Source organism: Callithrix jacchus, chromosome 2 (genome assembly GCF_049354715.1).
Source record: "Callithrix jacchus isolate 240 chromosome 2, calJac240_pri, whole genome shotgun sequence".
Classification (NCBI taxonomy): Eukaryota; Metazoa; Chordata; class Mammalia; order Primates; family Cebidae; genus Callithrix; species Callithrix jacchus.
The window spans coordinates 72447446-72471566 of NC_133503.1; the positions used below are offsets into that span (position 1 = coordinate 72447446).

A 24121-nucleotide genomic window follows, 5' to 3' on the forward strand; every position below is an offset into this window, starting at 1 on the left:
AGGACAGCTTCACTGGCAAACTGCATGGCCGAGAGCATTTTTTTCAGGGGAAATACATTCTTCTGGAAAATAGTGGTGACTTTGCAACAAAATCACTTTGAAAATCTTACAAAAAATTCTTGTGCCTTTCCGCAAGTGTCCTCTAGGCTTTATTTGGGGGTTATTGCCTTGAGAACTATTTCCCAACTGGTTTTCTAATGTCACCAAGTGAGGAAACCCATGCACATGGGAGGGACACAGCATGGTCTGAGGCTGACGGTGTTTTCCTTTCTCTCTGCAGATGATATCAGCTGTGCAGAAGCATGGTACGTACCATAGGATCACCCCTTTGCTCATGGAGAATCGTAAGGAAGGGGACACATTCCTCCCTGCTCTTGCTGGAGAGTCACACGAATTTGAGCTTCCTGCTGGAAATTAGGTTTGGGTGGTTTGGTGTAAAAAAAATGGAGAAATTAGTTAACAGCTGTGGCCATGCACTCTAGTTCTCAGAAGCAGTGATGTCATTTAAATAGGAACGGGGGTGCATCAGGGTGGGGAGGCATGGAGGAGAGAGTCTGTGTGGAGTGATGGGGAATGTCTTTGGGAGCGTGTGTGCATTTCTCTAGAAACTGTGGTCCTCTGTGCAAAGCACGACCCAAGGATCAGTGTTCTAGAAACCAAATTCCATCCCTGCTGCACACTCGACATCAGTCAACACTTTCACGCTTCATCACAGCTATACCTAAAGGGTAGTTTAATATCCCCAGTCCTCAGATTGGAGAGGGTGGAGAAATGAACTCTCAGTTTCCTGAATGGAAAAGGCAAATGTGAACTCAGGAATGGGTGAAAGGTTGATGTGATGGGCTGCTACTCTGCAGGCCTTGCGTGGCCCTGATGTAACTCATCACCACACCAGGGAGTGCCAGCATCTGTGTGCATGGGGAAGGATGACAGCCTAGAGAGGTCCCAAACGCTAGCCATGAATACAGGATGTTGTCAGTGATGATGAAAGGCAAGGTAGCAGTACGGTGGACTTTGGGGTGGTCATTAATGTGAAACACACATGGGGAGTCACAGGCTTTTGGCTGCAGTGGTGGGGTCATTTCTCAGCTCCTGTTCAAAAGCAGAGAATAATCAGGGACATGTCCTATTGTATTTAAAAATATGATTGGACCCAGTGGGGAGGCTGATGCCTGTAATCCCAGCACTTTGGGAGGTTGAGGCAGGAGGATCACTTGAGCCCAGGAGTTTAAGATCAGCCTGGGCAACAAAGTATAAACCACATCTTTACAAAAAGTACAAAAATTAGGTGTGGTGATGTGCTCCTGAAGTCCCAGTTCCTCAGGAGGCTGAGGCTGGAGAATTGCTTTGGCCAGACAGGTTGAGTCTTCACTGAGCCATGATTGTGCCACTGCACTCCATCTGGGAAACAGAGTGAGATCCTGTCACAGAAAAACAAACCAAACCAAAAGAAAAATCATGATGACCACAGCCTTAGAAATGCTCCAGCTTAGTAACACAGACACCAAGAGACAGGGTGTTAGCTTGGTGCCCACCTTCCCTCTGGAATCTCTAACAGCTGGGTTAGAGAGGGTCAGCACCCCCACGTGCTGCCCCCATGACAGGCTGTCCCAGCGTCGAAGCGAGTGTGAGTGTGAGCAGTAACGGACTCCGCAGACACACACACATGGTGTATGGAAAACAGAGTGGAAGGACAGATAGCACGTGCTAAATAGGGGTCATCTTTAAATGGGAGGAAAACAGATTTTCAAAGATTTGTTTCATTGTCCTAAAAACAAATGGTTAGTGAATAAATAGAGTATTTTGGTTAGAATTAAATATTCTCTTTAAAGAAGGGTTGCTTTTTAACTTAATTTTATTTTTCCCTCTTGGGTGGATTCTAGAGATGAAATGACTTTGGAAGGACCCAGGAAGGGAGGGCAAGTGAGCTCAGGTCAGATTAAAAGACAGGAGCCGTGAGAGGCTGCAGGGACACACAGCCTGCCCTGGGTGCTGTGCTCTGTTCAAGATGGGCTATTTCACGTTGATGAGGCAGTCAGGGCTAGAAAATCTTTCTTCCCTGCTCCTCCCTGCACCTGCTAACAGTCACTCTGTGTCCTCCCAGCTGACTGGATTGCGACACTAAAGGGTCACCTCGCCGACAGAACATCAAGTGGCGAAACATCATCTGTTAAGGTCAGGCCACCTGGCTTTGTCTGACAAAAAGTTACTTTCTTAACTTTATCTAACTGGATTAAAATAAGATATGATTATATGTATTATAGCTGACTTATACAGTGTCTTTGGTGGGGACAATTTCAAGTGAGAGTGTTCCTCACAGAGGCTCAATGTTAGACAGGAGGAGAAAATGGCAGCATCAGCCACGCACTGAGTGGCTGTGACCTTTTTCCTTAGACACTTGATTATCTCCTTGGAACTAAGTCACTTAATTGCTAAGCGGCATGGACTTAGAGGAAACACCCTCCAAGAAAAACTTGTGTCGTTAGCATGAGTGGGTTTGTCCTGTTCTTCTTTTGGGTTCCTTTGAGTTGAGCACCTTTTGCCATCTGATTCCTAGTGTCAACAACTGAGGAAAAGACCTGTGCACACAGGACACAGCATGGGCTGGTGCTCAGGCAATATGTTTTCTGTCATTACAGGAGGCCACAGGAGTCCAGAAAAGGGGTACGTATGGGGGAATCCTCCCGTGTGGATGAATAATCCAGATGATGAGGAATGTGTGTCTCGCTGGCTTTCCTGTACACAGGCAGCCGGAGTTGAGCTTCCTGTTGTGAATGAGGACCTAGGCCGTGATGGGAGAAGTGGCTGTTCCAGATAAGGATCGATGGGCACATTCTGCGGTCCCTGAGAGCAGCAGCGTTCTCTGTCTGTGGGGTGGGGTTGTGTGCACGGGACTGGTGTGTGTCTGTGAATGTGTGTAGTGTGACCCTGACTGTGCCTGGTTGTGTGTGGGTTTCCCTAGGTACATGTCTCTCCCTTATTAGTGTCCACATTCTTTTTTTTTTTTTTTTTTGATTTTTATTTGTTTTAATGGGCAATTGATTTGATTAGACTAAAATGGAAAATTATGTTTTTTGTGCAGCAGCTTGAATTTCAGTTCAGTTATTTTATTCTTATCTCAGCTGCTTGGGGTCTGTCCCACACATGCATGGGGAGGGGATTAACCAGAAATTTGATCCAAGTATATGCACAGCATTTGGGATTCCCTCTATGGCTCTGTCCTAAGTTTCCCTCCTCACTGTCCAGGGCTTGTGGTCTCCTCAAACTCTTTCTGATAGTTCTTTGGACCAAAAAAAATCAGCAAGTTTCTCTTTTTCTTTTTTAGAGGGAAAAAGAGAAAAAGAAGGGGAAAAAAAGAAAAAGAGGGAAAAAGGAATATTACTTCATTCCTAAAATGGGTTTCAATAATGGCTGATCAATATTTTGAGTGTTTAAAGTAGTTAATGCATATTTTATGTGTTTAAAATGGAGACCTCTATTGTGTTTATTTGTTCTGGCTCTGAGTTCAAGTCCTGGATATCATTATCAATTTGTTGTCTCGTTGAATCTAAATCTCATTATGTGTCTTTTGTATCTGGGTGTTAAGATCTCTTATTGTTACATTAATCCTTTTACCCTTGCATCCTTGTAGCTTTGAGATCTGTTTTATTAAGTGTGAGAATTGCAACTCCTGCTTTTTATTTATTTATTTTTGCTCTCCATTTGGTTGGTGAGTTTTTTTTCCATCCCCTTGTTTTGAGTCTTTGTATATCTTTAGATATATCGTTAGATTTTGTGGATAATGTATATTTTGTGTGTTTAAAATGGAGAGCTCTATTGAGTTTATTTGTTCTGGATCTTAGTTCCAGTCCCGGATATTGTTATCAATTTTCTGTCTCGTTGAATCTAAATCTCATTATGGGTCTTATGTATCTGGGTGTTAAGATCTCTTATTATTACATTAATCCTTTTACCCTTGTATCCTTGTAGCTTTGAAATCTATTTTGTCAAATGTGAAAATTGCAACTCCTGCTTTTTATTTATTTGTTTTTGCTCTCCATTTGGTTGGTACGTTTTTTTTTTTTCCAACCCTTTATTTTGAGTCTATGTATATCTTTGGATATACCGTTAGATTTTGTCTGTATCTTTTGATTGGGAGATTTGGTCGATTTAAATTTAGGGTTGCTGCCATTTGATATTAACTGGCTATTTTGTCCTTTCGTTGATAAAAATTCTTCTTTATGTTAATGCTCTTTACTTTTTGGTGTATTTTTAGAAAGGGTCATACTGGTTGTTCCTTTCTGTGTATAATGCTTCTTTTAGAAGTTCTTGTAAAGCAGGCCTGGTGGTAATAAAATCTCTGAGTACTTGCTTGTTCCTAAAAGATTTTATTTTTCCTTCAAATGTAAAGCTTAAATTGGCAGGATATGAAATTCTGGGCTGAAAGTTCTGTTGATTAAGTATGAATATTGGCCCCCACTCTCTTCTAGCTTGTAGGGTTTCTGTTGAGAGATCTGCTGTAAGCCTAATAGGCTTAAGTTTATGGGTAACTTGATCTTTCTCTCTGGCTGCCCTTAATATTTTCTCCTTCGTTTCGATCTTGGTGAATCTAACGATTATGTGCCTTGGGGTTGGTCTTCTTGAGGAATATCTTTGTGGTGTTCTCTGTATTGCCTGGGGTTGAATAGTGTCCTGCTTTGCTAAATTAGGAAAATTTTCCTGGATAATGTCCTGGAGAGTATTTTCCAGCTTGGCTTCATTCTCTCCGTCACATTCAGGTACACCAATCAAGCGTATATTAGGTCGTTTCACATAGTCCCATATTGCTTGGAGACTTTGCTCATTCCTTTTTATCCTTTTTTCTCTATTCTTGTCTTGTCGTTTTGTTTCATTAAGTTGGTCTTCGACCTCTGATACCCTTTCTTCTGCTTGATCCATTCGGCTGTTTAAGCTTGTACATACTTCACTAAGTTCTCGTGTTGTATTTTTCAACTCCATAAGTTCATTTGTATTCCTCTCTATATTGTCTATTCTTTTCAACATTTCATCGAACCTTTTTTCCAAGTTCTTAGTTTCTTTACATTGGGTTAGAACAAGTTCCTTTAACTCCCAGAAGTTTCTTATCATCCACCTTTTAAAGCCAACTTCAGATAATGGAACACAGTCCTTTTCCATCAGGGCTTGTTCCATTACTGATGAGTCCTTTTCCATCAGGGCTTGTTCGGTTGCTGATGAGTCCTTTTCCATCAGGGGTTGTTCGGTTGCTGATGAGTCCTTTTCCATCAGGGCTTGTTCGGTTGCTGATGAGTCCTTTTCCATCAGGGCTTGTTCTGTTGCTGATGGGTTCTGATTTTGAGTATACTTGGCCTTCTTAGGCTGTTTTTTTCCCTTCATTGTAGATGAACTGCCTTTCTAAATAGGTTTCTGAGTCGACATCCAACTTATTGATTCCCAGTGCTGGGATCCGAGCAACCCATTGTGGCGGCCTAAATAGCAGCGATAAGACTGATGGTGCTCTTCTGCCCGGGAATCTCTGGTCTGGCTTCCCTCTTGAGTCCGCAACAAGCGGCTCTGACTTCCCGGAGCTCCAAACTCCGGTCAGTAGGGGAAGCAGTCCCGTTGGCTCTGCATGAAGAGCTGCTGCGCCGAGACGCCGGCAAAACCGCTGCGGCGGCCACAAGAGTCGCGCTGGCGACCCGTGGGGCTCCTCCACTGGGAATTGGCTAATCGGTGAGTGATGAAAATTCGTCTAAAAATGTGGTGTCGTCTCGTTCTCTGAGCTTTCACTGGGAGCTACAATCCTGAGCTGTTAGTGGTCGGCCATCTTGGATCTGATTCCTAGTGTCCACATTCTTAGTGAAAAATGCCTCACTCTTGTAGCCTGACAAGAGCATAGGTAATTATTAGTGAAGATGTCAGCTTACGACGTGCGTAGTTTATGCATGCAAAGGATACTTCAGTTACCCAAAGGAAATCCTGTCCACACCTAAGCAAATGTTCATTGGGTGCTAATGGAACAAACCTGTCTCAGGATCCTTATTCATTATTTTTTCATTGGGAATCTGCTTCTAAACCTCATTTTCAATAAATGTCACCTGGTAACAGGCCTTCATGTTGCTCCTGGCATTGAAGTGGTCATGACACCTCACTGTGGCCACTTCCCTCCTTCACAAGCCTTTTCTTTTTTGTTTTTGTTTTTGAGACGGAGTTTCGCTCTTGCTACCCAGGCTGGAGTGCAATGGCGCAATCCCAGCTCACCGCAACCTCCGCCTCCTGGGTTCAGGCAATTCTCCTGCCTCAGCCTCCTGAGTAGCTGGGATTACAGGCACACACCACCGTGCCCAGCTAATTTTTTGTATTTTTAGTAGAGATGGGGTTTCACCATGTTGACCAGGATGGTCTCGATCTGTTGACCTCATGATCCACCCGCCTCGGCCTCCCAAAGTGCTGGGATTACAGGCTTGAGCCACCACACCCGGCCCCTTCACAAGCCTTTTCTACTCAAGCCCTCAGAATTGATCCTCCATGACTGGTCTTCAGCATGCAGAGTGGGGCGGGGCTCCTTCCTGTGCAGGGAGACCCTGGGGCAGCCCCGTGCTATGACCAGTTTTGGTAGGAGACTGAGAAAAGAGGAGCCTGCACGCAGGGTTGGGGTAAAATCACATGACTCTCTCCATTGTGGCCTCATATTGACCATCAGCTAATGTGGCCCAGAATAGACAATGCCGGGGCAATGTAGAGGCCCAGCCTCCAGCACTCAGCCCAGTCATGGTTTCTGTGTGCTCAGCTCAGGGAACACAGCAAGAGGACAAGGGGACCAAGGGTGTTGCCCGAGGGCCTGAGAGGTAGCGTGAGCCCTTGCCTTCCTCCTGGCAGGATGTCCAAGGCTCAGGCATGAGGTGGGAAAGACAAGATTCGGCTGTGGGATGGCAGAGGCTCCATGATGCTTCTCCCGTTACACCCTCTGTTGACAAATGTTCTTCTTTGCCACAGAGCCCTGTGAAAAACAAGTCAAGGTGGTTGATTTCAGTCCACATGAATATAAAATGAGCCAAATTATGGTTTGAGCATAATTTTTTTGGACTGTGCATTTGGTAGAAACTTATTGTATGCAATTTGCATTGCTGTGTAGGGGACAGTACTTTCGTACTTTTCAATATAATGAGGCCATGTGATTTTAAAATGTACCTTGTTTCCCTCAAAAGTATATCCTCATAACCAAATTCTTCTAGTCATCTTTAATCTCTAGAACACAGTTTTTGTGTGACACCTAGGTGGCCTTCTACTGTGTGCGATTAAAGGTACAAATCAGTGTTACCAACATTGAGGTTCTAAAAATTCATGGTGAGCTGCACGGTGCGCTCCATGAGAGAGCAGGGCACAGCCTTGGCCTCGGCCTCAAAAGTAACATGATTCAGAGGAGCAGGAAGAAGACATGAAGACATCCATGCCATGGGAAAGCCAAGGTTGAAAGGCTGAGATAGTTCAATGTCATGCCCTGGGTGCAGCCAGGATGTTTGGGCCGCATCTACGGGGAATGAGCAGAGCTTGGACTTCAGGGCTGGTGTGAGCACTGCCCAGCCACTGTTCTATGAGCCTTGAGAAAGGAGCCACTGTTTCATTTGTCTTCTTCACCTTTCTGTGATGATGGAAATAACACAATCAGAAATTAGTGAGAGGCAAAGAACAGAAGGGAGTTCCCAAGATATCTGACTTAGATGAGGGGATATGATGAGCAGGGGTGGACATCAGGGTCGGGTCAGACATAGCACCATCCCCAGGCCTGCTATCCCTGTGACTGGGACAGAGAACAGCATTTACTTTTCCCCAGCTTCTGGAAGTTGCCTGACAGCTGGTCCTTGTGTAGATGCTGTTGGTCAAGGTTTGTTTATCTGAGAATCCCATTTAACCAAAGGAAGCCTCACAGCCCCTGGCCAGGGCAGCTGCTTCACACTAGTTGCAGCAGAGGTGGAAGGGGAGCCAGTTCCAGTGCAGGGTGAGCTCAGGACAGGGAGGGGCTGCCCCAGAGCCCAGGTGTTCCTTGCACATCTCCCTTCTGACCCATAAGACATCACTTTGCCGGTTTTTCTAAGATAGGCTTGGAATCATCAGTCTCACCATCTGTGACCTGCCATTCATGAGTGGGAGGATGCTGGCCCTGGCTGGTCACTGTCAGGGCAGGGGCTCTGTCCTTCTTCTTCCTTCTCATCCCAGAGCTTAGCTCTGGGCAGCCCATCTTGGGGGCCCCAGTGATGTTCTCATGCACACAGCCCTGTACTGAGAAAGCACAAGTGTGAAAAGGCTTCCTGCTCACCCTCTGCAGTCTGCTGAGTCACACACGAATGCAGGTTCCTGTGTGGGTTCTGATTCAGGGTCAGGGAGAAGTGCGTGGGCTCCCCTCCGTGTTTGCTGCTGTTGTCCCATCTGCTCCTGAAGTCTGCAACTAAGGATTAAAATAATAAATATTGTGAATAGCTCACCATCATGGCTTAAAGTCCAATAAAATGGATGTTAACTGCCGTAGGAGCATAGGTTTATTTAGGAAAGTTAAGTGATATAGTAACCTTTTTATAAAGAAGAGGATACTTACCAGGCCTTTTTCTGTGTGGAGACCCTGTCCTGGAGTCATGCCCTGCACTTGTGTGCTGCCTGTGAACACTGCCTATTTCAGTGATGAGGGTGGCTTAGCCAGAGACCAGAGGCTCTGTCCCCCCAGGGCTCTCCTGATGGTGTCCTTTGCCTTCCTTCAAAACAGAGGGTGGCCCAGAGCCAGCTTAGCCCCTGCTTACCCCACCTCCTCCGTACACCAGCCCTGTGTCTTCAGCACCTAGGGCTGTCAGAGGGTCTTCAGCAGCTCCCATGGCTGACAGTGATTCTGTTTTTTAGATTTCAAAAAGGAAGTGGCAGGAATGTTTGGCGTGATGAGCCCAGAAGCTGCCGCAGCTCTTTATTGGGTAAAGTCTTTATTCTTTGTCTGAGATGGGAATTTTATTTCTCTTGGTTTCTTTCCACTTCATTTGAATTATGTCACGCAAATCTCACCATGGAAATTATAGACGAATTGCAGAATTTCTTGGTGGGCAAATGTAAGTAAGAGTCCATTACCAACGAAGAACTGGTTCAAGACGGCACCCACAGATGACAGCTTTAGTGACAAACTGCATGGCAGAGCATTTTCCTCATGGGAAATGCATATTTTTATAAAATCATGGTGACTCTGCAACTAAAATCATTTTGAAAATCTTCATGAAGCTTGTGTACCTTTCCACAAGTGTCCTTTAGGCTTTATTTTCTGGCCATGGCCTCAAGCACTGTTTTTTTTCTGAGTGTTTAATGTAATCATGTAAACAAAAGACCTGTGCACAGAGGACACAGCATGGTCTGTTGCTTACAGTGTTTTCCTTTCTCTCTGCAGAAAAACGCATCTTTAAAAAGTGGTACGTACTCTGGTGTCATCCCTTTGCTAAAAAATTATCATAGTGTTGAGAAACTGACACTTTTCTCCCTGCTGTGGCTGGAGAGCAACCCTAGTGTGACATTCCTGCTGGAAATGAGGTTTGGACAATTTGGTGTAATAAAAATGAAAAGTTTAGTCAACACCTGTGGCCATCCACTCTAGTTCCCAGAAGCAGTGATGTCATTTAAATAGGAACAGGGTGCATCAGGGTGGGGAGGCATGGAGAAGAGAGTCTGTGTGGAGTGATGGGGAATGTCTATGAAAGTGTGTGTGTGAATTTCTCTAGAAAGGGTGTTCCCCTGTTCAAAGCACATTAGAATGAATGTTCTAGAAACAAACGTCCATCCCCACTGGACACATCACATTAGTCAACACTCATACTTTGCCACAGATGTACAGGGAGGGGAGTTGAACATGCTGAGTCCTGACATGGGAGACGGTGGAGAGATAAATTATCCAGGCTGTCAATTTCCTGAATGAAAAAGGCAAAGTGATCTCAGGAATAAGTGGTGAAGAGTGGAAGGACGGGCTGAAACTCTGCATTAATCAGACACACCTCTTGGAAGTTCTTAGCACGCCAGGAAGTTCGAGCATGTTTGTGTGTATATAGAAATAAGATATACCCTTAAAATACGGTTAGTGAATAAGATGTTTTGATCACAAATCAGTTTTCTTTTAGAATAAAAGCTGCTTGGTATTTTGTAAAAAACCTCTAAAAGGGATGATAGTCACAAAAGCACCACAGGTGTGTTCTTAAAAGAAAATAAGCTTGAAAGAACACAGAAATAAGGGGCAAATAAGCTCAGGTCAAATGAGAGGGCAGGAGCCTGAAGAGCCTGCAGGGACACACAGCTTGCCCTGGGTGCTGTGCCCTTTTCAGATGGGCTATTTCACATTGATGAGGTGACCTAAGGCAAGAAAACCTCTCTTCCCTGCTGCTCTTCTGCACCTGCTGAAAGTCACTGTGACCTTTTACTTCCAACAGAAATTAAAGTGGTGGAAGAATACTATGCAAGATTCTTCCCTGAGTAAAAGCCACCACAGAGAAAGGTCAGTCAACATGGGTTGGTTAAAGAAAAGATTTCTCAACTTTATCATTTTGAATTTCAGTAAGGTAGGAGAATCTGACCCTATGAGTCATAGGTGATTTATACAGTGTCTTTGGTGGGGAGAATTCCGAGTGAGAGTCTGTTCCCCACTGAGGCTTGATTTAAGACAGGAGGAGAAAATGGCAGCACCAGCCACGCACTTAGTGACAGTGAGCTTCCTCCTCTGCAGCTTGATTCCGTGCTTGGGGCAGAATCACTTCACTGCCAAGTCACAGGACCTTGAGAGGGAATATCCTGCGAGAACGACGTTAGCGTGAGTCAGTTGTCCTGTTCTTCTTCTGTGTTCCTCTGACTTGGACACTCTTTCCCATCTGGTCTTCTAATGTCAACAATGAAGAAAAGACCTGTACACTCAAGCCTCAGGATGGTCTGAAGCTCACGGTGTTTTCCTTTCTGTCCATGCAGGCAGAGGAACCCTCCAAGGAAAAAGGTGTGTATTCTGGGAGCGCTCCTCCGCTCAGGAAAGATCTTGAGTGTGGCAACAGGTGGCACTTACTCTCCTGCTTTTGCTGGGAGGCTGCTTTGGTTTGAGCTTCCTGACAGAAAGGAGATAGGGGCAGTTTGGTTTAAAAAACGCTCAGTCCATCCAGTAAAGAACCATGACCATCCTCTCGCGTCCCTGGAGGCAGAACTGCCATTTAGATGGAATAGGGTAATGTGCCTCAGGGCGGTGAGGTATGGAGGAGACAGCCCTGTGGAGTGATTGGGAATGTCTTTGGGAGTGTATGCGTGTTTTCCCAGAAAATTCAGAAAAACTGTCTAAAACATTGAATTGCTACTGCACATGTCACCTAAATTCACCCATTCATCCTCCACCACGGCTGTACCTGAAGGTAAATGTCGTATCCTCACTCCTCAGACAGAGATGGTGCAGAGATGGATTTCCCAGGCTCTCAGTCTCCCAAATGGAAGAAGCAAATTTGAACTCCGGAAATGGGAGGAGGGTTGATGCAGTGGGTCACCAGGCGGCCCTGGTAGAACTCGTCGTTATGCCAGGCAGTTCTGGCATCTGTTTGTGCATGTGGAAGGATAAGAGTCCTGAGAGGTCCCAAACACTGTCTGTCATTTTAGGGAAGTCTCAAGGGCTGCCTGACGCAGGGTATCAGTAGATACATGTTATGCTGGACTTTTCTATGTGCATTTATTAATGTGAAACAGAGAAGCGAGCTCACAGGTGGTTGGTGGTAGTGGTGGCATCATTCCTCAGCTCCTGGTCTGAAGCAGAGAAATAAATCAGGGACATACTCTATTGTGTTCGATAACCCGATTTTCACAAGCATTCGACATGCTCAGGTGGGCCGGGTGCATGGCTCACGCCTGTAATCCTGGCACCTTGAGAGGTCGAGGCGAGGGGATTGCTTGAGTCCAGGAGTTGGAGATCGGCCTAGGCAACGTGGTGAAAGTGCATATCGACTAAAAGTACAAAAAGTTACCTGGGTGTGGTGGCGCGCATTTTGTGCCAGCTACCTGGATGGCAGAGTGGGGAAGGTCACTTGATCCCTGGAGGTGCAGGTTCCAGTGAACAGTGATCATGTCACACCACTCCAGCTTGGGTAAGAGGCCATCTGCCAATTGAAAAAAAAAAAAGGAATAAGTGGAAAAATGCTTTAGTTTAGTAGTAAACACGGTCAAGACACAGCGCTGACTGTGATCTCAAGGAACCACTTGGGTGTTGGGCTCCCACTCACCTTCCCCGCAGGAACCTGCTGCACGGCTGGGATGGAGAGCTCCGGTCAGTTCCCCCACCTGCTGCTCCCCTGACAGACTGTTCCAGTGTCAGAGCCAGCGTGAGTGTGAGCAGCAATGAACTCTTGACACACGCAGATGTTGCCTTGAGAAGGTCAGTGCAACAACAGATAGCACTTGCTAAATAGGGGCGACCTTTAAAGGAGAGGATAACTAAGTATTTTCAAAGCTTTATTGTCTTCAGTACAACAGACTGGTGAACATAGCGTGTATTTGGCTCGAATGAGATGTCTCAGAAGAAAGGTTGCTTTGTACCAAGTATAACATATTGCAGAATGACTGATGCACGCAGAAGCACCAGAGGTGGATTCTAGGGGGGAAATGAGATTGGAAGGACTCAGGGAGGGCAAGTGAGCTCAAGTCAGATTAGGAGGCAGGAGCCTGAAGAGCCTGCAGGGACACACAGCCTGCCCTGGGTGCTGTGCCCTGTTTGAGATGGGCTATTTCACGTTGATGGGGTGACCTGGGGCTAGAGAACCTCTCTTCCCTGCTCCTCTTCTGCACCTGCTGACTCACTCTGTGTCCTTTTACTTCCCACAGGATACACCGTGCTGGAAGAGTTCTCCTACCAATCCTCAGATGAGGAGGAGCCACCACAGGGGAAGGTCAGTCCACCTGGTTTGGTTGGAGAAAAGATTTCTCAACTTTATCCTTTTGAATTTCAGTACGGTAGGAGAATCTGACCCTATGTGTCATAGGTGATTTATACAGTGTCTTTGGTGGGGAGAATTCCGAGTGAGAGTCTGTTCCCCACTGAGGCTTGATTTAAGACAGGAGGAGAAAATGGCAGCACCAGCCACGCACTTAGTGACAGTGAGCTTCCTCCTCTGCAGCTTGATTCCGTGCTTGGGGCAGAAGCACTTCACTGCCAAGTCACAGGACCTTGAGAGGGAATATCCTGCGAGAACGACGTTAGCGTGAGTCAGCTGTCCTGTTCTTCTTCTGTGTTCCTTTGACTTGGACACTCTTTCCCATCTGGTCTTCTAATGTCAACAATGAAGAAAAGACCTGTACACTCAAGCCTCAGGATGGTCTGAAGCTCACGGTGTTTTCCTTTCTGTTCATGCAGGCAGAGGAACCCTCCAAGGAAAAAGGTGTGTATTCTGGGAGCGCTCCTCCGCTCAGGAAAGATCTTGAGTGTGGCAACAGGTGGCACTCGCTCTCCTGCTTTTGCTGGGGGGCTGCTTTGGTTTGAGCTTCCTGACAGAAAGGAGATAGGGGCAGTTTGGTTTAAAAAACGCTCAGTCCATCCAGTAAAGAACCATGACCATCCTCTCGCGTCCCTGGAGGCAGAACTGCCATTTAGATGGAATAGGGTGGTGTGCCTCAGGGCGGTGAGGTATGGAGGAGACAGCCCTGTGGAGTGATTGGGAATGTCTTTGGGAGTGTATGCGTGTTTTCCCAGAAAATTCAGAAAAACTGTCTAAAACATTGAATTGCTACTGCACATGTCACCTAAATTCACCCATTCATCCTCCACCACGGCTGTACCTGAAGGTAAATGTCATATCCTCACTCCTCAGACAGAGATGGTGCAGAGATGGATTTCCCAGGCTCTCAGTCTCCCAAATGGAAGAAGCAAATCTGAACTCCGGAAATGGGAGGAGGGTTGATGCAGTGGGTCACCAGGCGGCCCTGGTAGAACTCGTCGTTATGCCAGGCAGTTCTGGCATCTGTTTGTGCATGTGGAAGGATAAGAGTCCTGAGAGGTCCCAAACACTGTCTGTCATTTTAGGGAAGTCTCAAGGGCTGCCTGACGCAGGGTATCAGTAGATACATGTTATGCTGGACTTTTCTATGTGCATTTATTAATGTGAAACACAGAGAAGCGAGCTCACAGGTGGTTGGTGGTAGTGGTGGCATCATTCCTCAGCTCCTGGTCTGAAGCAGAGAAATAAATCAGGGACATACTCTATTGTGTTGGATAACCCGATTTTCACAAGCATTCGACATGCTCAGGTGGGCCGGGTGCATGGCTCATGCCTGTAATCCTGGCACCTTGAGAGGTCGAGGCGAGGGGATTGCTTGAGTCCAGGAGTTGGAGATCGGCCTAGGCAACGTGGTGAAAGTTCATATCGACTAAAAGTACAAAAAGTTACCTGGGTGTGGTGGCGCGCATTTTGTGCCAGCTACCTGGATGGCAGAGTGGGGAAGGTCACTTGATCCCTGGAGGTGCAGGTTCCAGTGAACAGTGATCATGTCACACCACTCCAGCTTGGGTAAGAGGCCATCTGCCAATTGAAAAAAAAAAAAGGAATAAGTGGAAAAATGCTTTAGTTTAGTAGTAAACACGGTCAAGACACAGCGCTGACTGTGATCTCAAGGAACCACTTGGGTGTTGGGCTCCCACTCACCTTCCCCGCAGGAACCTGCTGCACGGCTGGGATGGAGAGCTCCGGTCAGTTCCCCCACCTGCTGCTCCCCTGACAGACTGTTCCAGTGTCAGAGCCAGCGTGAGTGTGAGCAGCAATGAACTCTTGACACACGCAGATGTTGCCTTGAGAAGGTCAGTGCAACAACAGATAGCACTTGCTAAATAGGGGTGACCTTTAAAGGAGAGGATAACTAAGTATTTTCAAAGCTTTATTGTCTTCAGTACAACAGACTGGTGAACATAGCGTGTATTTGGCTCGAATGAGATGTCTCAGAAGAAAGGTTGCTTTGTACCAAGTATAACATATTGCAGAATGACTGATGCACGCAGAAGCACCAGAGGTGGATTCTAGGGGGGAAATGAGATTGGAAGGACTCAGGGAGGGCAAGTGAGCTCAAGTCAGATTAGGAGGCAGGAGCCTGAAGAGCCTGCAGGGACACACAGCCTGCCCTGGGTGCTGTGCCCTGTTTGAGATGGGCTATTTCACGTTGATGGGGTGACCTGGGGCTAGAGAACCTCTCTTCCCTGCTCCTCTTCTGCACCTGCTGACTCACTCTGTGTCCTTTTACTTCCCACAGGATACACCGTGCTGGAAGAGTTCTCCTACCAATCCTCAGATGAGGAGGAGCCACCACAGGGGAAGGTCAGTCCACCTGGTTTGGTTGGAGAAAAGATTTCTCAACTTTATCCTTTTGAATTTCAGTACGGTAGGAGAATCTGACCCTATGTGTCATAGGTGATTTATACAGTGTCTTTGGTGGGGAGAATTCCGAGTGAGAGTCTGTTCCCCACTGAGGCTTGATTTAAGACAGGAGGAGAAAATGGCAGCACCAGCCACGCACTTAGTGACAGTGAGCTTCCTCCTCTGCAGCTTGATTCCGTGCTTGGGGCAGAAGCACTTCACTGCCAAGTCACAGGACCTTGAGAGGGAATATCCTGCGAGAACGACGTTAGCGTGAGTCAGCTGTCCTGTTCTTCTTCTGTGTTCCTTTGACTTGGACACTCTTTCCCATCTGGTCTTCTAATGTCAACAATGAAGAAAAGACCTGTACACTCAAGCCTCAGGATGGTCTGAAGCTCACGGTGTTTTCCTTTCTGTCCATGCAGGCAGAGGAACCCTCCAAGGAAAAAGGTGTGTATTCTGGGAGCGCTCCTCCGCTCAGGAAAGATCTTGAGTGTGGCAACAGGTGGCACTCACTCTCCTGCTTTTGCTGGGGGGCTGCTTTGGTTTGAGCTTCCTGACAGAAAGGAGATAGGGGCAGTTTGGTTTAAAAAACGCTCAGTCCATCCAGTAAAGAACCATGACCATCCACTCGCGTCCCTGGAGGCAGAACTGCCATTTAGATGGAATAGGGTGGTGTGCCTCAGGGCGGTGAGGTATGGAGGAGACAGCCCTGTGGAGTGATTGGGAATGTCTTTGGGAGTGTATGCGTGTTTTCCCAGAAAATTCAGAAAAACTGTCTAAAACATTGAATTGCTACTGCACATGTCACCTAAATTCACCCATTCATCCTCCACCACGGCTGTACCTGAAGGTAAATGTCATATCCTCACTCCTCAGACAGAGATGGTGCAGAGATGGATTTCCCAGGCTCTCAGTCTCCCAAATGGAAGAAGCAAATCTGAACTCCGGAAATGGGAGGAGGGTTGATGCAGTGGGTCACCAGGCGGCCCTGGTAGAACTCGTCGTTATGCCAGGCAGTTCTGGCATCTGTTTGTGCATGTGGAAGGATAAGAGTCCTGAGAGGTCCCAAACACTGTCTGTCATTTTAGGGAAGTCTCAAGGGCTGCCTGACGCAGGGTATCAGTAGATACATGTTATGCTGGACTTTTCTATGTGCATTTATTAATGTGAAACACAGAGAAGCGAGCTCACAGGTGGTTGGTGGTAGTGGTGGCATCATTCCTCAGCTCCTGGTCTGAAGCAGAGAAATAAATCAGGGACATACTCTATTGTGTTGGATAACCCGATTTTCACAAGCATTCGACATGCTCAGGTGGGCCGGGTGCATGGCTCATGCCTGTAATCCTGGCACCTTGAGAGGTCGAGGCGAGGGGATTGCTTGAGTCCAGGAGTTGGAGATCGGCCTAGGCAACGTGGTGAAAGTTCATATCGACTAAAAGTACAAAAAGTTACCTGGGTGTGGTGGCGCGCATTTTGTGCCAGCTACCTGGATGGCAGAGTGGGGAAGGTCACTTGATCCCTGGAGGTGCAGGTTCCAGTGAACAGTGATCATGTCACACCACTCCAGCTTGGGTAAGAGGCCATCTGCCAATTGAAAAAAAAAAAAGGAATAAGTGGAAAAATGCTTTAGTTTAGTAGTAAACACGGTCAAGACACAGCGCTGACTGTGATCTCAAGGAACCACTTGGGTGTTGGGCTCCCACTCACCTTCCCCGCAGGAACCTGCTGCACGGCTGGGATGGAGAGCTCCGGTCAGTTCCCCCACCTGCTGCTCCCCTGACAGACTGTTCCAGTGTCAGAGCCAGCGTGAGTGTGAGCAGCAATGAACTCTTGACACACGCAGATGTTGCCTTGAGAAGGTCAGTGCAACAACAGATAGCACTTGCTAAATAGGGGCGACCTTTAAAGGAGAGGATAACTAAGTATTTTCAAAGCTTTATTGTCTTCAGTACAACAGACTGGTGAACATAGCGTGTATTTGGCTCGAATGAGATGTCTCAGAAGAAAGGTTGCTTTGTACCAAGTATAACATATTGCAGAATGACTGATGCACGCAGAAGCACCAGAGGTGGATTCTAGGGGGGAAATGAGATTGGAAGGACTCAGGGAGGGCAAGTGAGCTCAAGTCAGATTAGGAGGCAGGAGCCTGAAGAGCCTGCAGGGACACACAGCCTGCCCTGGGTGCTGTGCCCTGTTTGAGATGGGCTATTTCACGTTGATGGGGTGACCTGGGGCTAGAGAACCTCTCTTCCCTGCTCCTCTTCTGCACCTGCTGACTCACTCTGTGTCCTTTTACTTCCCACAGGATACACCGTGCTGGAAGAGTTCTCCTACCAATCCTCAGATGAGGAGGAGCCACCACAGGGGAAGGTCAGTCCACCTGGTTTGGTTGGAGAAAAGATTTCTCAACTTTATCCTTTTGAATTTCAGTACGGTAGGAGAATCTGACCCTATGTGTCATAGGTGATTTATACAGTGTCTTTGGTGGGGAGAATTCCGAATGAGAGTCTGTTCCCCACTGAGGCTTGATTTAAGACAGGAGGAGAAAATGGCAGCACCAGCCACGCACTTAGTGACAGTGAGCTTCCTCCTCTGCAGCTTGATTCCGTGCTTGGGGCAGAAGCACTTCACTGCCAAGTCACAGGACCTTGAGAGGGAATATCCTGCGAGAACGACGTTAGCGTGAGTCAGCTGTCCTGTTCTTCTTCTGTGTTCCTTTGACTCGGACACTCTTTCCCATCTGGTCTTCTAATGTCAACAATGAAGAAAAGACCTGTACACTCAAGCCTCAGGATGGTCTGAAGCTCACGGTGTTTTCCTTTCTGTCCATGCAGGCAGAGGAACCCTCCAAGGAAAAAGGTGTGTATTCTGGGAGCGCTCCTCCGCTCAGGAAAGATCTTGAGTGTGGCAACAGGTGGCACTCACTCTCCTGCTTTTGCTGGGGGGCTGCTTTGGTTTGAGCTTCCTGACAGAAAGGAGATAGGGGCAGTTTGGTTTAAAAAACGCTCAGTCCATCCAGTAAAGAACCATGACCATCCTCTCGCGTCCCTGGAGGCAGAACTGCCATTTAGATGGAATAGGGTGGTGTGCCTCAGGGTGGTGAGGTATGGAGGAGACAGCCCTGTGGAGTGATTGGGAATGTCTTTGGGAGTGTATGCGTGTTTTCCCAGAAAATTCAGAAAAACTGTCTAAAACATTGAATTGCTACTGCACATGTCACCTAAATTCACCCATTCATCCTCCACCACGGCTGTACCTGAAGGTAAATGTCATATCCTCACTCCTCAGACAGAGATGGTGCAGAGATGGATTTCCCAGGCTCTCAGTCTCCCAAATGGAAGAAGCAAATCTGAACTCCGGAAATGGGAGGAGGGTTGATGCAGTGGGTCACCAGGCGGCCCTGGTAGAACTCGTCGTTATGCCAGGCAGTTCTGGCATCTGTTTGTGCATGTGGAAGGATAAGAGTCCTGAGAGGTCCCAAACACTGTCTGTCATTTTAGGGAAGTCTCAAGGGCTGCCTGACGCAGGGTATCAGTAGATACATGTTATGCTGGACTTTTCTATGTGCATTTATTAATGTGAAACACAGAGAAGCGAGCTCACAGGTGGTTGGTGGTAGTGGTGGCATCATTCCTCAGCTCCTGGTCTGAAGCAGAGAAATAAATCAGGGACATACTCTATTGTGTTGGATAACCCGATTTTCACAAGCATTCGACATGCTCAGGTGGGCCGGGTGCATGGCTCATGCCTGTAATCCTGGCACCTTGAGAGGTCGAGGCGAGGGGATTGCTTGAGTCCAGGAGTTGGAGATCGGCCTAGGCAACGTGGTGAAAGTTCATATCGACTAAAAGTACAAAAAGTTACCTGGGTGTGGTGGCACGCATTTTGTGCCAGCTACCTGGATGGCAGAGTGGGGAAGGTCACTTGATCCCTGGAGGTGCAGGTTCCAGTGAACAGTGATCATGTCACACCACTCCAGCTTGGGTAAGAGGCCATCTGCCAATTGAAAAAAAAAAAAGGAATAAGTGGAAAAATGCTTTAGTTTAGTAGTAAACACGGTCAAGACACAGCGCTGACTGTGATCTCAAGGAACCACTTGGGTGTTGGGCTCCCACTCACCTTCCCCGCAGGAACCTGCTGCACGGCTGGGATGGAGAGCTCCGGTCAGTTCCCCCACCTGCTGCTCCCCTGACAGACTGTTCCAGTGTCAGAGCCAGCGTGAGTGTGAGCAGCAATGAACTCTTGACACACGCAGATGTTGCCTTGAGAAGGTCAGTGCAACAACAGATAGCACTTGCTAAATAGGGGCGACCTTTAAAGGAGAGGATAACTAAGTATTTTCAAAGCTTTATTGTCTTCAGTACAACAGACTGGTGAACATAGCGTGTATTTGGCTCGAATGAGATGTCTCAGAAGAAAGGTTGCTTTGTACCAAGTATAACATATTGCAGAATGACTGATGCACGCAGAAGCACCAGAGGTGGATTCTAGGGGGGAAATGAGATTGGAAGGACTCAGGGAGGGCAAGTGAGCTCAAGTCAGATTAAGAGGCAGGAGCCTGAAGAGCCTGCAGGGACACACAGCCTGCCCTGGGTGCTGTGCCCTGTTTGAGATGGGCTATTTCACGTTGATGGGGTGACCTGGGGCTAGAGAACCTCTCTTCCCTGCTCCTCTTCTGCACCTGCTGACTCACTCTGTGTCCTTTTACTTCCCACAGGATACACCGTGCTGGAAGAGTTCTCCTACCAATCCTCAGATGAGGAGGAGCCACCACAGGGGAAGGTCAGTCCACCTGGTTTGGTTGGAGAAAAGATTTCTCAACTTTATCCTTTTGAATTTCAGTACGGTAGGAGAATCTGACCCTATGTGTCATAGGTGATTTATACAGTGTCTTTGGTGGGGAGAATTCCGAGTGAGAGTCTGTTCCCCACTGAGGCTTGATTTAAGACAGGAGGAGAAAATGGCAGCACCAGCCACGCACTTAGTGACAGTGAGCTTCCTCCTCTGCAGCTTGATTCCGTGCTTGGGGCAGAATCACTTCACTGCCAAGTCACAGGACCTTGAGAGGGAATATCCTGCGAGAACGACGTTAGCGTGAGTCAGTTGTCCTGTTCTTCTTCTGTGTTCCTCTGACTTGGACACTCTTTCCCATCTGGTCTTCTAATGTCAACAATGAAGAAAAGACCTGTACACTCAAGCCTCAGGATGGTCTGAAGCTCACGGTGTTTTCCTTTCTGTCCATGCAGGCAGAGGAACCCTCCAAGGAAAAAGGTGTGTATTCTGGGAGCGCTCCTCCGCTCAGGAAAGATCTTGAGTGTGGCAACAGGTGGCACTCACTCTCCTGCTTTTGCTGGGGGGCTGCTTTGGTTTGAGCTTCCTGACAGAAAGGAGATAGGGGCAGTTTGGTTTAAAAAACGCTCAGTCCATCCAGTAAAGAACCATGACCATCCTCTCGCGTCCCTGGAGGCAGAACTGCCATTTAGATGGAATAGGGTGGTGTGCCTCAGGGCGGTGAGGTATGGAGGAGACAGCCCTGTGGAGTGATTGGGAATGTCTTTGGGAGTGTATGCGTGTTTTCCCAGAAAATTCAGAAAAACTGTCTAAAACATTGAATTGCTACTGCACATGTCACCTAAATTCACCCATTCATCCTCCACCACGGCTGTACCTGAAGGTAAATGTCATATCCTCACTCCTCAGACAGAGATGGTGCAGAGATGGATTTCCCAGGCTCTCAGTCTCCCAAATGGAAGAAGCAAATCTGAACTCCGGAAATGGGAGGAGGGTTGATGCAGTGGGTCACCAGGCGGCCCTGGTAGAACTCGTCGTTATGCCAGGCAGTTCTGGCATCTGTTTGTGCATGTGGAAGGATAAGAGTCCTGAGAGGTCCCAAACACTGTCTGTCATTTTAGGGAAGTCTCAAGGGCTGCCTGACGCAGGGTATCAGTAGATACATGTTATGCTGGACTTTTCTATGTGCATTTATTAATGTGAAACACAGAGAAGCGAGCTCACAGGTGGTTGGTGGTAGTGGTGGCATCATTCCTCAGCTCCTGGTCTGAAGCAGAGAAATAAATCAGGGACATACTCTATTGTGTTGGATAACCCGATTTTCACAAGCATTCGACATGCTCAGGTGGGCCGGGTGCATGGCTCATGCCTGTAATCCTGGCACCTTGAGAGGTCGAGGCGAGGGGATTGCTTGAGTCCAGGAGTTGGAGATCGGCCTAGGCAACGTGGTGAAAGTTCATATCGACTAAAAGTACAAAAAGTTACCTGGGTGTGGTGGCGCGCATTTTGTGCCAGCTACCTGGATGGCAGAGTGGGGAAGGTCACTTGATCCCTGGAGGTGCAGGTTCCAGTGAACAGTGATCATGTCACACCACTCCAGCTTGGGTAAGAGGCCATCTGCCAATTGAAAAAAAAAAAAGGAATAAGTGGAAAAATGCTTTAGTTTAGTAGTAAACACGGTCAAGACACAGCGCTGACTGTGATCTCAAGGAACCACTTGGGTGTTGGGCTCCCACTCACCTTCCCCGCAGGAACCTGCTGCACGGCTGGGATGGAGAGCTCCGGTCAGTTCCCCCACCTGCTGCTCCCCTGACAGACTGTTCCAGTGTCAGAGCCAGCGTGAGTGTGAGCAGCAATGAACTCTTGACACACGCAGATGTTGCCTTGAGAAGGTCAGTGCAACAACAGATAGCACTTGCTAAATAGGGGCGACCTTTAAAGGAGAGGATAACTAAGTATTTTCAAAGCTTTATTGTCTTCAGTACAACAGACTGGTGAACATAGCGTGTATTTGGCTCGAATGAGATGTCTCAGAAGAAAGGTTGCTTTGTACCAAGTATAACATATTGCAGAATGACTGATGCACGCAGAAGCACCAGAGGTGGATTCTAGGGGGGAAATGAGATTGGAAGGACTCAGGGAGGGCAAGTGAGCTCAAGTCAGATTAGGAGGCAGGAGCCTGAAGAGCCTGCAGGGACACACAGCCTGCCCTGGGTGCTGTGCCCTGTTTGAGATGGGCTATTTCACGTTGATGGGGTGACCTGGGGCTAGAGAACCTCTCTTCCCTGCTCCTCTTCTGCACCTGCTGACTCACTCTGTGTCCTTTTACTTCCCACAGGATACACCGTGCTGGAAGAGTTCTCCTACCAATCCTCAGATGAGGAGGAGCCACCACAGGGGAAGGTCAGTCCACCTGGTTTGGTTGGAGAAAAGATTTCTCAACTTTATCCTTTTGAATTTCAGTACGGTAGGAGAATCTGACCCTATGTGTCATAGGTGATTTATACAGTGTCTTTGGTGGGGAGAATTCCGAGTGAGAGTCTGTTCCCCACTGAGGCTTGATTTAAGACAGGAGGAGAAAATGGCAGCACCAGCCACGCACTTAGTGACAGTGAGCTTCCTCCTCTGCAGCTTGATTCCGTGCTTGGGGCAGAAGCACTTCACTGCCAAGTCACAGGACCTTGAGAGGGAATATCCTGCGAGAACGACGTTAGCGTGAGTCAGCTGTCCTGTTCTTCTTCTGTGTTCCTTTGACTTGGACACTCTTTCCCATCTGGTCTTCTAATGTCAACAATGAAGAAAAGACCTGTACACTCAAGCCTCAGGATGGTCTGAAGCTCACGGTGTTTTCCTTTCTGTCCATGCAGGCAGAGGAACCCTCCAAGGAAAAAGGTGTGTATTCTGGGAGCGCTCCTCCGCTCAGGAAAGATCTTGAGTGTGGCAACAGGTGGCACTCACTCTCCTGCTTTTGCTGGGGGGCTGCTTTGGTTTGAGCTTCCTGACAGAAAGGAGATAGGGGCAGTTTGGTTTAAAAAACGCTCAGTCCATCCAGTAAAGAACCATGACCATCCTCTCGCGTCCCTGGAGGCAGAACTGCCATTTAGATGGAATAGGGTGGTGTGCCTCAGGGCGGTGAGGTATGGAGGAGACAGCCCTGTGGAGTGATTGGGAATGTCTTTGGGAGTGTATGCGTGTTTTCCCAGAAAATTCAGAAAAACTGTCTAAAACATTGAATTGCTACTGCACATGTCACCTAAATTCACCCATTCATCCTCCACCACGGCTGTACCTGAAGGTAAATGTCATATCCTCACTCCTCAGACAGAGATGGTGCAGAGATGGATTTCCCAGGCTCTCAGTCTCCCAAATGGAAGAAGCAAATCTGAACTCCGGAAATGGGAGGAGGGTTGATGCAGTGGGTCACCAGGCGGCCCTGGTAGAACTCGTCGTTATGCCAGGCAGTTCTGGCATCTGTTTGTGCATGTGGAAGGATAAGAGTCCTGAGAGGTCCCAAACACTGTCTGTCATTTTAGGGAAGTCTCAAGGGCTGCCTGACGCAGGGTATCAGTAGATACATGTTATGCTGGACTTTTCTATGTGCATTTATTAATGTGAAACACAGAGAAGTGAGCTCACAGGTGGTTGGTGGTAGTGGTGGCATCATTCCTCAGCTCCTGGTCTGAAGCAGAGAAATAATCAGGGACATACTCTATTGTGTTCAATAACCCGATTTTCACAAGCATTCGACATGCTCAGGTATAAAGGTGTGGTTTGTTCTTTTGCATGTTAATGAGAAATGAAAGGAGTTTTGTTTCCATGGGCCTTGTGTGTGCTCTGCTCATCCCCATGATTAGTTCCCTGATGAGCAAGATGATCTTTTCCAGAAGGCCAGATCTCTCCTGCCTGTGCCGCAGTAAACACAAAAGCCCTGGGTTTTGGAGGGGGGGAGGGGGCATAGTGTCCTTTGTGAATGGGAACAA

The 24121-nt window shown here is 47.5% G+C and overlaps 1 protein-coding gene across 7 annotated transcripts in view; it reads left to right on the plus strand.

Moving 5' to 3' along the window:
• Positions 1-23339, plus strand: part of LOC103790477 (uncharacterized) — a 59174-nt gene extending 35835 nt beyond the window's left edge. For 4 of the 7 annotated variants that reach the window (XM_078364796.1, XM_078364793.1, XM_078364791.1 and 1 more), the window contains 19 exons: positions 281-305; positions 2105-2175; positions 2640-2664; positions 8866-8933; positions 9395-10486; positions 10715-10975; positions 12245-12385; positions 12832-12896; positions 13125-13208; positions 13361-13385; positions 14657-14797; positions 15244-15308; positions 15537-17209; positions 17656-17720; positions 17949-19621; positions 20068-20132; positions 20361-22033; positions 22480-22544; positions 22773-23339. In XM_078364796.1, the coding sequence (XP_078220922.1) occupies positions 281-305; positions 2105-2175; positions 2640-2664; positions 8866-8933; positions 9395-9598 (393 nt within the window). In that variant the 3' untranslated portion in view covers positions 9599-10486; positions 10715-10975; positions 12245-12385; ... (10 more) ...; positions 22480-22544; positions 22773-23339. The remainder of the gene's footprint in view (positions 1-280; positions 306-2104; positions 2176-2639; positions 2665-8865; positions 8934-9394; positions 10487-10714; positions 10976-12244; positions 12386-12831; positions 12897-13124; positions 13209-13360; positions 13386-14656; positions 14798-15243; positions 15309-15536; positions 17210-17655; positions 17721-17948; positions 19622-20067; positions 20133-20360; positions 22034-22479; positions 22545-22772) is intronic. The other 3 variants (XM_078364795.1, XM_035290789.3, XM_078364794.1) reach the window with 3 other exon arrangements.
• The last annotated feature ends 782 nt before the right edge of the window (positions 23340-24121 follow it).